General features: G+C 41.2%; 1 protein-coding gene across 2 annotated transcripts in view; it reads left to right on the plus strand.

Annotated features, from left to right (window-relative positions):
- Window positions 1-12250, plus strand: part of GADL1 (GAD like acidic amino acid decarboxylase 1) — a 172558-nt gene that overhangs the window by 90277 nt on the left and 70031 nt on the right. For both annotated transcript variants that reach the window (XM_025913288.2, XM_086720582.1), the window contains one exon: window positions 4488-4687. In XM_025913288.2, coding sequence (XP_025769073.2) covers window positions 4488-4687 — 200 coding nt within the window. The remainder of the gene's footprint in view (window positions 1-4487; window positions 4688-12250) is intronic.

Here is a 12250-nt window from a genome sequence, read left to right on the forward strand (position 1 = left end):
TGTTAGCCAAGATGCTTAGTACCTCCATGGGGTTGTATGCCCAGGCTTCTCATAGTGCTTGTTAGGCAACAAGTACTCAGTACATAATTTCGTAATGAATTAGTACAGAAATTATTAATATGCCGATTTCCTAAGGCATTTAGTCGATGTCTTGCATGTAAATAATGATATGGGACAGAATATGGAAAGAGCCATACGGGAAGAATTTGGGGTAGTTTTCGTTGGGTGAGCTGAAAAACATGATTGCAAGGAGTGAGGACATAAGTAGGCCCGTGTGGTCATTGACTTCTGGGAAAGAGACAACAGCATTTGATCTAGCCTGTGGAAATAAAAAATGGCTTGACTCAGCTCGACAAGAAAAATGTGTCGATTCATTATGTATTTGTAGTGATGCCCTTAAACATCACCAGCGTCACAAGTATTTAGATGAACACCAGAATGCTTTATAGACAAACACCACCATTAGTAAGACAGAAGTCATATTTATGGGAAAAAAGCAAGGGTCTGCAATGGGATTATAGTTGTTTTGATCTCCATTTCCGTGTGTTCTCGATGGGCCATTTTCCTTTTCACCAGCCTCTTCAGGACTTTTGTTTTTAGTTTGTTTATTTTGAGAGAGCGAGAGAGAGCACAAACCGGGGAGGGACAGAGGGAGAGAGAGAATCCCTAGCAGCCTCCACACTCAGCATGGAGCCCAGGGCGGGGCTCTACCCCACACCATGAGATCACGATCTGAGCCAATATCAAGAGTCGGATGCTTAACTGACTGGGTCACTCGGGTGCCCTCTTTCAGGACTTTCAATGAACATTTATGGGGCACTCTCTTGCATATGTATTTAAGGGCCCACTGTAGAAAGGCTAGAGTGTAATGGATGCAGTGTTCAGGCCCTTAATCCCAGCAGCCTTGGTTTGACATCCAGCCTCCCTACCTGGTAGCTATATGATCTTAGGTAATTAACTGAACCTCGTCACGTTAGAGTTTTGTCACAGGTACATGGCATTGACAAAAATAATAGAACTTACATCATTGGATTGTTCTGAGACATCAATGAGTTCATGCATATCCAGTGGCTGACCCATAGTAAGAACCCCATTAATGCTGGCTCTGGTCAGTACTATTACGTACTAGGTTCTGTACAGTGAAAAGGCAAGATGTGGTTTCTGTACTCACGCAGCATGCTTGTCATTTGCTTGTTTCTCTTTACTGTATAATTCATTCTTCAGCCTTCTTCTGCTTTGCTCTGAAAGGGGCGTGCCTCCTACAAATCATATTTCCCAGGCTCCCTCGCCAATTGGCTTCCTGTTAAGTTTGGGCAACGGGACGTTCAGACAAGAGATTGAGATTGGCGGGGAGGGCAGCAGTCCCTGTCTGCTTTAGGGGCATCACCAGCAGAGGCTGTCTCTTCTCCATTCTCTCCCAACAGAGCCTCCCTGGGCACTCACAGGTCCTACTGGAAGCCCCCATTCCCAGGCTTCCTCCCAGCTTTCTGCCAGGGAGTGAGACCAGTACAAAAGAGAATAAGAAGAGAAAGACAGATTCCAGATTTGATCCTGGATCCACCTGTGCCTGAAGATTATATGTGCCTGGAGTTTTAAATATATGAGCCTATAAAAAATTCTCCTTTTTGCTTAAGCTACTTTGCTTGCATTTCTTGTACCTACCACTGTGTGAGTGCGAGTACAATATCTACTAATTCCTGAGAACTGTTTGAGATGATATCACAATATAAAGCAATTGGTATTCTCATTGCCTCTGTGTCTCTGGAAATCATAGAACTAGTATTTATTGTCCTGCTAGTGTTAAGGTTATAAAGATGAGCAAGATAAACAGGGTGCTTCTCTTTGATAGCACAATAATGACTAATTAAGTGTTTTCAAAAACACTAACTTTTACTCTACTTGTTCCAAAACGTTCTTTTCTCTGGAGATCTGAAACACCTTGCCTTAGTAGATGTGTATCTTAAAACTAAACGCATCGCATCCATTGTAACACAAGGATATAAACTAAAATGCAAAGCAGGAACTTCGTGGTGAAAGTTTTCATTTATTTTCGATAAAGGAAATCCCAAGCCTCCAGTTGTTCTTTATGAAACCTTCCCAGGGCAGGAGGATTTTTCAGTGCAATGAAATTAATGGTGTCATGGCTGTAGGACAATCATTCATTCTGGTGTATGATGTTTTTGGCTCTTCTCTTCTCCATTTGCCTATGATGATGCAATTTGTCTCCTGATAATGGATGGGCTTCCTCTCCCTTCCAGTCACCAGTGTTAGGCACTGAAACTTGCCCAAGACATGTCCAAAGTTGATCTGCTTGGGGGATTTCTTGGAGTCTTTCATGGTTGATGAAAGCAAATTTATAGTCATGATGTAAGTACAAGAGTGTGTGTGCATGCTTTGTCCTTAAAATGTATGCAGTGGCCTTTTAATGTTAGAATATATGGTCAGGCTGCAGTTGCTATGGAAACAACAATCAATTTTCTGACCTTTGAGGGTAGGGAGATACAGTGGTAAGGGCTGTGATCAAAGCTGAGGATTGCTGAGAGAATTAAAGTAAAGAATAAAAAGCAAGGGGCCCTTTATACCTTAATGTTCAGATCAGAGCAATCTGTTCTTCTTCTGTGTCTCCCAACAGTATCCACCAGAGCGACACTGAAGACGTCCTAGTATTCTTTTAGTTATTATTTTATGTTGTTTATTTTGGATAATAACAACAATTTTGGTTGAGTGGGAATTTTGGAGTTCTTGATTATAGTTGGTCTAGAATTTTTTACATACCATAAAATCATGGTTTCTGGTAATGGAACACCTATATCCAGATCAGTGGCCACACAATACAACGTTACCATTGTAACATGGAAATGCATGGTTTTGTTTGGAATGTACCAAGTTGATTAGTCAAACGAATACACTCTCTGTTCAGAAGAGATCATTTCTAGGACCAGTGGGGTGTTTCTCTGTAGCTTCCTGTACAGCATTGATCCTTTTGTATTATTAAGATTTAGAAGATGTACCTGCCAAGTGAGAAGTTCATGTATCTGGGTTTATTCTGTTCATACTACGTGTCAGGGGAATGTGAGGGAAATATGGAATATGGGGAGGGGCATCATCACCCTAATTGCTTAGGGAGGGTCCTCTATGCCCAATACAGTGTTAAACTCTGTGGATGTGGGCATGAATAGGAAATGATTCCTTCCCTCTAGAACGTGCTTGGCCACACAAGGAGAGAATACATGCAGACTGCATATTGAGTAGGGGCACCGCAGGAGCAGAGCCAGCAACCAGAGCCAAACATAAAAGGAAGAAGTGAGTCCAATGGGATGGGCAGAAAAGAAGCTGAAGGGAAAGCATAACTTGAGATGGGACCCAAAGGAAGGGCAGACCTAGATAAAGAGGAAAGACTATGTTCGGTGTTAGTAAACTTCAGAACTTGTAGATACGCTGAATGTATTTTTGAATGTGTCAAATACTATGTTAAAATAGAGATGGGGTCAAGCAAGTGATGGGAGCAAAGACACAGATGAGGCATGATCTAGTGGTCAAAGGACATTGAGTAGTTTGGCTATGTTGGGGAAGCAGAGGGTTTTGCTAAGTATTCTGTAGGAATGAAGATGCTCAGAGATGCATAGGGCATGGTGAAGGGATGGGTTAGGAAATCTGGGATTCTGTGGACACCAGATGACTTGGAGGGTAACCAGGATTAAACTCTAAAAATTTGAGGTCCGGGCGAAGAATTTAGAATGGTAGTAAATGGGGTAAATTGTCACCCACTGCTTAAAGAGAAGTAACCAGTCAGTAAATGCAGATCGAATTTGGTTGCAAAATAAAACCCATGCAGGACCAACCCCCCAAAACCCTTTGCAATTGCAGCTGATATTGGTGATAGTTATAACTTTCTGGCTGCCATTGAACTCTCCCATAGCTCCTTCATCAGGTTTTTTATCCCTGGGTTGTTGTCACTTTTGGCCTTGTCAATATGAATATGACTTTAAAGGAAGAGGCTATAAATGCCTATTTGTTTTGTCTATGATATTATACAAAGTATATACAATATGTTAGGTATTTTTTCCCAGTATGGAGCTTTGAGTGAGTTACCAACTGATATTTTTCATCTTGAGAACTTGACCCACTTTGTTATTGTAGGATGATTACTTGGTCATTGCCAAGCTTCCCCGTAATCATCAGTGAGATTGTGAAGATGGACTGAGCAATTCTCAGCTCTGAGGGGTTTTTTTCCCCAAACAAAATAGGTAACCTGTGTCTCAAAGTTAATACACACATAGACTGCTTCCCACGCAGGGCGGTCACAGAGCGAGAACAAATGCCTTTGGCACAAGGTAGTAGAATATCACACAGGTTTTGTTTGTGGGTGTGTGTTTTTGAAATAAAGTGTATTCTAAAAATTGACAGTCTTACAGTCTTTTCTTTCTTCTTTCTTTCTTTCTTTTTTCCTTTCTTTTTCTTTCTTCCTCTTTTTTTTTTTTCAAAAGGACCTTCTCAAGAAATGCTACTCTGCCAAGGCATCTTACCTCTTCCAGCAGGATAAATTCTATGATGTCAGCTATGACACAGGAGACAAGTCTATCCAATGCAGCAGGAGACCAGATGCATTCAAGTTCTGGATGACTTGGAAGGCCCTGGGAACATTAGGCCTTGAGGAAAGAGTTAATCGTGCACTTGCTTTATCTAGGTACTTGCCCGTGTGTGTGTGTGTGTGTGTGTGTGTGCGCGCGCTCACGCATGTCTGTAAAAAAGACTCTATGGAAATGACATTTGTGAGATCTACACATGGTCTTTCTTCTGTGCATGTCTTCTTTCATATAATGGCCATTTTTCAGTACCTACTGTGTGTTAGGAATTGTGAACAAAACCGTCCTACCCCTGCCCTCTGGGGTCCCAGCCTAGTAACAGATACCTTTATGTGACAAACCTGACCAAATAAAGGTGAACCTACTTTTCAGTAAGGAGAGGTATGTGGTGCTCCAAGAGCATTCAGGTGGCTTCCCTAGTGTTCTTGAGGGGCTTTGGCAGAGGCTTCCTGGAGGAAGTGACGTTTAACTAAGACCCGGTGAAGAAAGGGAAGGAGAATGGTGTGAGCAGAGGGAGGACCAAGCCCAAATCATGGTGACTTGAAAGACCTGAACAGCAGGTCTGTGAGAACGTGGGGTGGAGTAGAGGCAAGAAGGTAAAGGTAATCTGGAAGTGCTGTGGTTACCTGTCTCGTCATAACATCAGAGACAAAGCTTTTGAAGACACTTCTAAAGGCATTAGACAAGCTCTCGAGAGACAGGTGGTGGACATTTGCCACTCAAGACTCTTCTGCTAAGCTTGGATCAGTGGGTGCAAATGGGCAGGCCACAGCCAAATTTAGTTTTAAATGTGATTGGTTGAGCCCCAACTGCATAGACTTAATCTTCTTGGTGTTAAAAAAAAAAAAAACTCAAACATTTAAAGACTTAAAATATTTAAAAATAGGGAGATTTGTCAAAAATCTGGATTTTTGGCTTCTCTCGAAAGATCTGAATGCTCTCAGTCCCACATGGTGACAAACCACTGAACATGTTGATGCCTGTCTAGAGACCCACATTCCCCCTACTTCCTTCTGTGTTTTTGCAGACAACCTGGACTCCAAACCTAGGTCTACCATTTACAAGCTAGGTGACCTGGGCAGGTTTCTTAACCTCTCTGTGCCTCGGTTCACCCCACTAAAATGGAGATAACAGTCGTATGTAGTTCAAATAGTTGTTGTGATGATTAAATGAATTGACATATGTAAACCCTTAGAATGTGCCTGGCATAAGCTACAGGCTATATGAGTTTTGGTTATTTATACCTGCTTGACCACTATAGGCACTGGATTTTGTGATCTCTGGTTTGGATGATCTCTCCTTCATACTTCTTGCTCACATTTCACATGCAAAATCCAGAAGTCTCACTTAGAGATTTAAAACAGTTCCCTCTTTCTTTCTTTTTTTTTTTTTTTTAATTTTTAGCATTTATTTATTTTTGAGAAACACAGAGACAGAGCATGAGACAGGGAGGGGCAGAAAGAGAGGGAGACACAGAATCCGAAGCAGGCTCCAGGCTCCGAGCTGTCAGCACAGACCCCTATGTGAGGCTTGAAGCCCTGAAGGGTGAGATCATGACCTGAGCCAAAGTCGGATGCTTAATTGACTGAGGCCCCCAGGCATCAAACAGTTTCCTCTTTCTATACTGGGATTGTATGGATGCTCTGTGCAATAACTGTCTGAAAAATCAGTGTCTTAAAACAGCCATTATTTTTTCAAGTTTATTTTTATTTATTTTGAGAGAGAGATAAAGAACAACAGGGGGAGGGACAGAGAGAGAGGGAGACAGAATCCCACGCGGGTTCCGCCCTATCAGCACAGAGCCCCATGTGGGGCTTGAACACAAACCATGAAGTCCTGGCCTGAGCCAAAATCAAGACTCGGAGGCTTAACCGACTGATCCAGATGCCCCCAAAGAGCAATTATTTATTCTCCTACATCTGCAGGTTGGCTGGAGTGGCTTTATCTCATACTATGGTGGCCGTGGGGGTTGGTGGAGGGTCTCAGTCTACTCCCTACATGCTTTGCAGCCTCCTTGGATTAACAGGTGAATCACAGTGTGTTCAGAGTGTCATCTGATGGAGATGACGGAAGGCCAAGAAGGCCCCATTATGCAAGCTGACTTCAAAGTTCCATTTATATCCTCTCTACTGGCATTCCAATGGCCAAAGTAAATCACATGGCCAAACTCAATGTTGAGAGTCAGGGAATACAATCTGCCTTTTAGCAGGAAGAACTGCAAAGTTACATGGTGTTGACCTTGAAAATAAAACAGCCAGTTTTTTACCAGAAAAATAGCCTATTTGGGAATGACAGAGGAATTGCAATTCAGGACATGCAAACCATGGCAAAACATAGGCAAGTTTGGAGAACAAAGGGGAGAAGTTTGCGTATATAGCGGAAAGGGGGAAGTTGAGAGGGGTTGCTTTGGACATGAGTCCATTGGAGGAGACAGGAAGTGATGGTTTCTCATTGGCTGAGTAGTATGGCTTCTCATTGGCTGGGGCTGTTGCTAGACAAGGAGAAAATCTTCCTCCTATTTGCTGTGGTAGTAAAATAGGCTTCTTCCTGTTGGAAAACGCAAGGTAGCCTTTTCCTGTTGAAGTCTTCAATTGATGTCTAGTTTGTAGGGCATGAGAGCCCCATCTGCAGGGCTTCCTGGCTCCATTTCAAATGAGATTTCCTTTATACTCTTTCATAATGGCTTGGTTATAAGGACAGATAAAGTGATGGCTTTGGCACTTTCAGAAGATTGTTAGAAGTCAGCAAATCTAGTGATTATGGTTTAAGAAGTAGTTTGAAAATCTATAAATATTGTATCATTTAGGACTCTGGTGGTGGTAAGCAACAGAAACCATAATTCAAGATATTATAAACAAAGAAAGGTCATTTATCATCTCATGTACCTTATGAGGTAGTGTAATGATGACTTCTGGAATGACTTTATCTAGGAGCTTAAACAATATCACCTTAATCATTCTCCATCTTTCAGATTTGCTCTCTTTTATGTTGGTTTATTCCTATGTTGGAAGGTGGCTGCCAGGAGTGTAAGATCTGTGTCCTCCCTGGTTCAAGTTCAAGGTCAAAAGGAGAGTGTGCTCCTCTCTTAATCCCAAAGGAAGTTTTCTCTATATCTGAATGAGGCAAACGTCCATCCCTAATCCGTTGCTGTCGCCAGGGAAATGTGCTACTCTCACTGGTCATGCCCTCCCTTGGCACTGGAGAGACGTCAATTCCTTCTATAAAATATGTGCTGAAACTAGGTGAAGAACATGCCTTTCTTAGAAGTAGGGTTAGGGGCACCTGGGTGGCTCAGTCGATTAAGTGTCTGACTCTTGATTTCAGCTCAGGTCATGATCTCATGGCCATGCGTTTGAGCCCTACATCAGGCTCTGCACTGGCAGTGTGGAGCCTGCTTGGGATTCTCTCTTTCCCTCTCTCTGTGCCCTCCTCTGCTCATGCTGTCTCTCTCTCAAAATAAATAAACATTAAAAAAAAGTAGGGTTAATGTACCTCTATCAGAATTAGTGAGATAACTACCCAATGGTGAAAAAAAATGAAAACGTCTACCATAAATATTCATAGTTTCTGTTCACTTAAAAGTTCAGAAAGCTCTATTTCCTTTCTTGTTTTTGTATTTTCTCAACTAAATTGTGGTAGAATCTCTGCATTATTCCATCTGAGCTGCTAAGGAATTCATTGACAGGTGTCTTGAAAGAAGGCTAGATATAAATATTTGATGATCATATTTGTTATAAAGTTAACATTCAGCTCAGGGTGGAATTTAATTTATAGTCTAAGGATACTTTCTAATTTTTGCAGAGAAATATCACAGGAGGATAAATGTTAACACTTCAATTCAATTCAACAAACACTTATTGTTTGTAAATGTTTGTCAAGTTGAATTGAATTGAATTAACATTTCAGTGAGCATCACTGCAGATGCTGTGACCTGTATCTAAATATTTGAGAAATAATCCCTCCTCTATCATGCTGCTATTCATCATAGTTTTTTTTTTTCTTTTTTTGCCTTAACATTCCACATTCTTCATAAATCCAACCCTCTATTCCCGGGGTGGGCAAAAGTCATCCTGTTCTACCCCCAATGCTGAGCAAACACTGAGTCCTTCTATTTTTAATGAATTTTTCACTGAGTTCTTTTAGACGTGTCACTTGTAGTGAATAGGAAATTATGGAGAGTTTCTTTAGGATGAAGAATTACATTAAGTTGGCAATATAAGTCTTTATTTCTATGATTTTATTTGTTTTCAGATTGGCTAATTGGTTTGTGGTTCTGCTCTTGAGGAAAGAAGGGACTTTATCTCCGTTCTGGGGTCCGTTCTGTTTGAGCCCACATACAGCGCTATACCGGTAACCCGGCTCTCAGCAGGAGCAAACACAAGCCCAAGTCTAAAATGCCGGCAGTTCCCATGGTGTAAATATTCCCATGGTGTCAAATTGCGAGCTGTCAACAATTCGTGAATATTTAACAATTGGCTCTTAACAGCCAGTCCATCCTAGCCCTAGAACACCATCGATTAAGTAAGCCAGTATAATCAGTTCAAATCACCGACTCTTGAGGGTTAAAACATCATTTATGGTCAAGCTCACTGACCCTAGGCCACTTGCTTTAGAGTTTACCTAATAAAAACCATTCTTACCCGTGTCCAGAAGGCCATAGCCCGGCATAATTTCTATAATTTCAGAACAACATTGTTTTGTTTCCAAGAAGTACAATTTCCTTCAGCAGATAAGAATTAGCAAAGTAAAGCTGCAGATGAGGATTGTGTTACTATTTGGTGTGCATACCTATTATCAGTAGCCCGTTGTAGCCAAGATACCCATTTCCCTAGATCCTTGGTCAGGTCTCTCACATACTGGCAAGGCTAGGCAACTCTTTCCCCCTGACATGTTGTAGGAAGGGCTACTTCAACTCCATAGAAGCAATATTTCCACGTTCCTGAATCTAAATGGAGCTTAGTTTTGAAATTTGTATATTGACCTCAAGATTTAAGGACCGGAGTTTGATGGAACAATGGATTGCCATTACCCTGATGAGATAGCTTGCTTTCGCTTCCCTTGGGAAAGCAAGAGCAAACATTTTCCAGAGGACGATGATTCTTACTTAATGAGTTGTCAGAATGTGGGAAAAAGGGAAAAATTAGCGCCTGGAAGATTTCTAAGGCCTTTCCTAATTTCCATTTGACCCTTGTCATTCCAGTTGACAAGAGAACTCTTATCTCAAGAAATATTAATGACTAAAAACCTGCTTTCTCCTTGGATTGTTTGAAAAGCAGTGACATTGGGAACCTACAGTAATGTGCGATTATTAGGCCTCACTGAGACCCAGAGGGCTGAGGTTTAAAATCACCACCTCAGGCACAAGGCAGGTGACTGTGCATCCCTGATATTTGCCTAGAAGAGCTGAAAATGTTTCACAATACCCAGGGCTACCCGTTGCTGAGGGCACCTTCCAGGCCTTTGTTAAGGCCCTCAGTTTAAATGGATATTCAGTAAGAGGTAATTTTTAAAGCGAGTCTAGAAAAGTCATGTGCGTAAATCTTTTCAACAACAACAAACAGCCCAAGAATTCCCATTCGGCTCCTTTGTTAGATCTCCAGTGTATCATTTATCTATTCCCTTGACACACAATCTCTGTAATCTCTCAAATGGCATTCATTTCACTGACTTGCATGAATACTGAGGGATTTATTGTTTTCAGTATGGAAAAGGTGAGCAGTTACACAATGGCACCTCTGTTCTGGTGTATTTCTCTAGGTGATGAGAGGGTGACAGTCTACAAGGCTATAGAAGGGCCAGTGTTTTCATCTTTTTCTTTATATTGGTAATTTTTTAAAAAATCACAATTGCAGTAGAACGTAGCATGTATGGAGGTGTCTGTGATGAATCACACAAGCCATGCAATATGTTCTAATATATGCAGAGCATATAGAGAGCAGATGGGGAACCTCTCGGGAGTTCTGGGAGACTCGGTGCATCGGAAAAAAAAATTTCAAATGAGGAGGTGAGACTGGGAGAGAAAGTTGGTCCAGAGTGTTCCAGGGAGACTGAGTAGCTGAGAAAGAGACTGGAAAGGCTGTTTCTGGAAAGAATATCCTGCGAAAGGACAAGTTCAATGCAAAAATATCAGACAGACTTATTGAACAAATCAGAGAATTGAGGGCCTTCAAATGTCGGAAGCATTTTTGTAAGCATATTTGTAAGGGAAGTGTTTGGGAACAAGAACATCATTAATGGATGCTTCAGAATCAAGCCAGAATATTAATACAGTGAGTTTTTTTTTTACCCAGTAGGATTGGTGAAAATTCTTGCTGGTGTGTGTGTGTGTGCGTGTGTGTGTGTGTGTGTGTTTTTCCCCTCCCTTCTCTCTCTTTTTTTTTTTTTTTTGTTAAGATTAGTAGGAAGCACAGTGATGAGTTTTTATAAGCTATTGTTGTTTTTTGAATCCATTTACCCGGATTCCTTTTGGTGGAAGGGGTTTATGGTTCCTGCATTATGTCCCCAAACTCAATGTACAGCTTTTTTCTGGTTTGCATCAGATAAGACTAGGTTTGTTTTTTTTTTTTTTTTTTTTTTGAAGTGTATTTTATCTTTAGTCTGTTTCCATGTATTGAAAAGAGAAATTGTGAGGAACAAATCATCCCTATGAATGTAGGCAGAAGTGACTCAAACCTTATTTGGATTCCCTCCCAAAAACCCATTTAATTTAAGTATTTATTTAAGAAGAGGATAGAGTACCCTATAGATGAGGCACTTCTAAACTAGCATTTCTGAAACTGTACTCGGTGGAATAATAGACTTCCAGAAGATTTTAATAAATGTTCTTCCAAAAAACGTTTTCATGGTCAAATATGTTTGGGAAATGCTAACTCCTCTCTTGGAGATTCAGTGTTCATTAGCGCATTAAAGACTCTGAGGGGACCTGTAATATAGAAACATTTTTTAGCTTGACTTTTAACATTTTTAACATGCAGACACTGTTTATTGTTCACCCAACAGCCAGTCTCCCTTTTGCTTTCTTGCTAACAGAACCTTGATTTTATTTAGGTAGCAATAGTCTTGCTGGGAACATCGGTCTAACCCAATCTTCACTTCCTGTAGTTAGTTTCGGGGTAAATATAGGACTCCGCCTCAGTCAAGAAGATATAGGAAGAATTCTTTGAAGGCTCCTGGGGGAAATAGTGTTAGCTAAATAGACAGAAATGAAGAGAAAATGCTTTTGCTCCAGTCCCCTCTCTTCCCTCTTGGACACCGTTGTACAAGGATGTGACATGTGGAGTGTGGCACACATCTTGTGGACATGAGACAATCAGCACTCTGAGTGTGGTGGGCTGAATGATAGAAACGATACAAAACGCCTGTTGGTTTTTTTTTTTTTTTTAATATATGAAATTTATTGTCAAATTGGTTTCCGTACAACACCCAGTGCTCATCCCAAAAGGTGCCCTCCTCAATACCCATCACCCACCCTCCCCTCCCTCCCACCCCCCATCAACCCTCAGTTTGTTCTCAGTTTTTAAGAGTCTCTTATGCTTTGGCTCTCTCCCACTCTAACCTTTTTTTTTTTTTTCCTTCCCCTCCCCCATGGGTTTCTGTTAAGTTTCTCAGGATCCACATAAGAGTGAAACCATATGGTATCTGTCTTTCTCTGTATGGCTTATTTC

Source organism: Puma concolor, chromosome C2 (assembly GCF_028749965.1).
Source record: "Puma concolor isolate L17-30 chromosome C2, mPumCon1.1.hap2, whole genome shotgun sequence".
Taxonomy (NCBI): domain Eukaryota; kingdom Metazoa; phylum Chordata; class Mammalia; order Carnivora; family Felidae; genus Puma; species Puma concolor.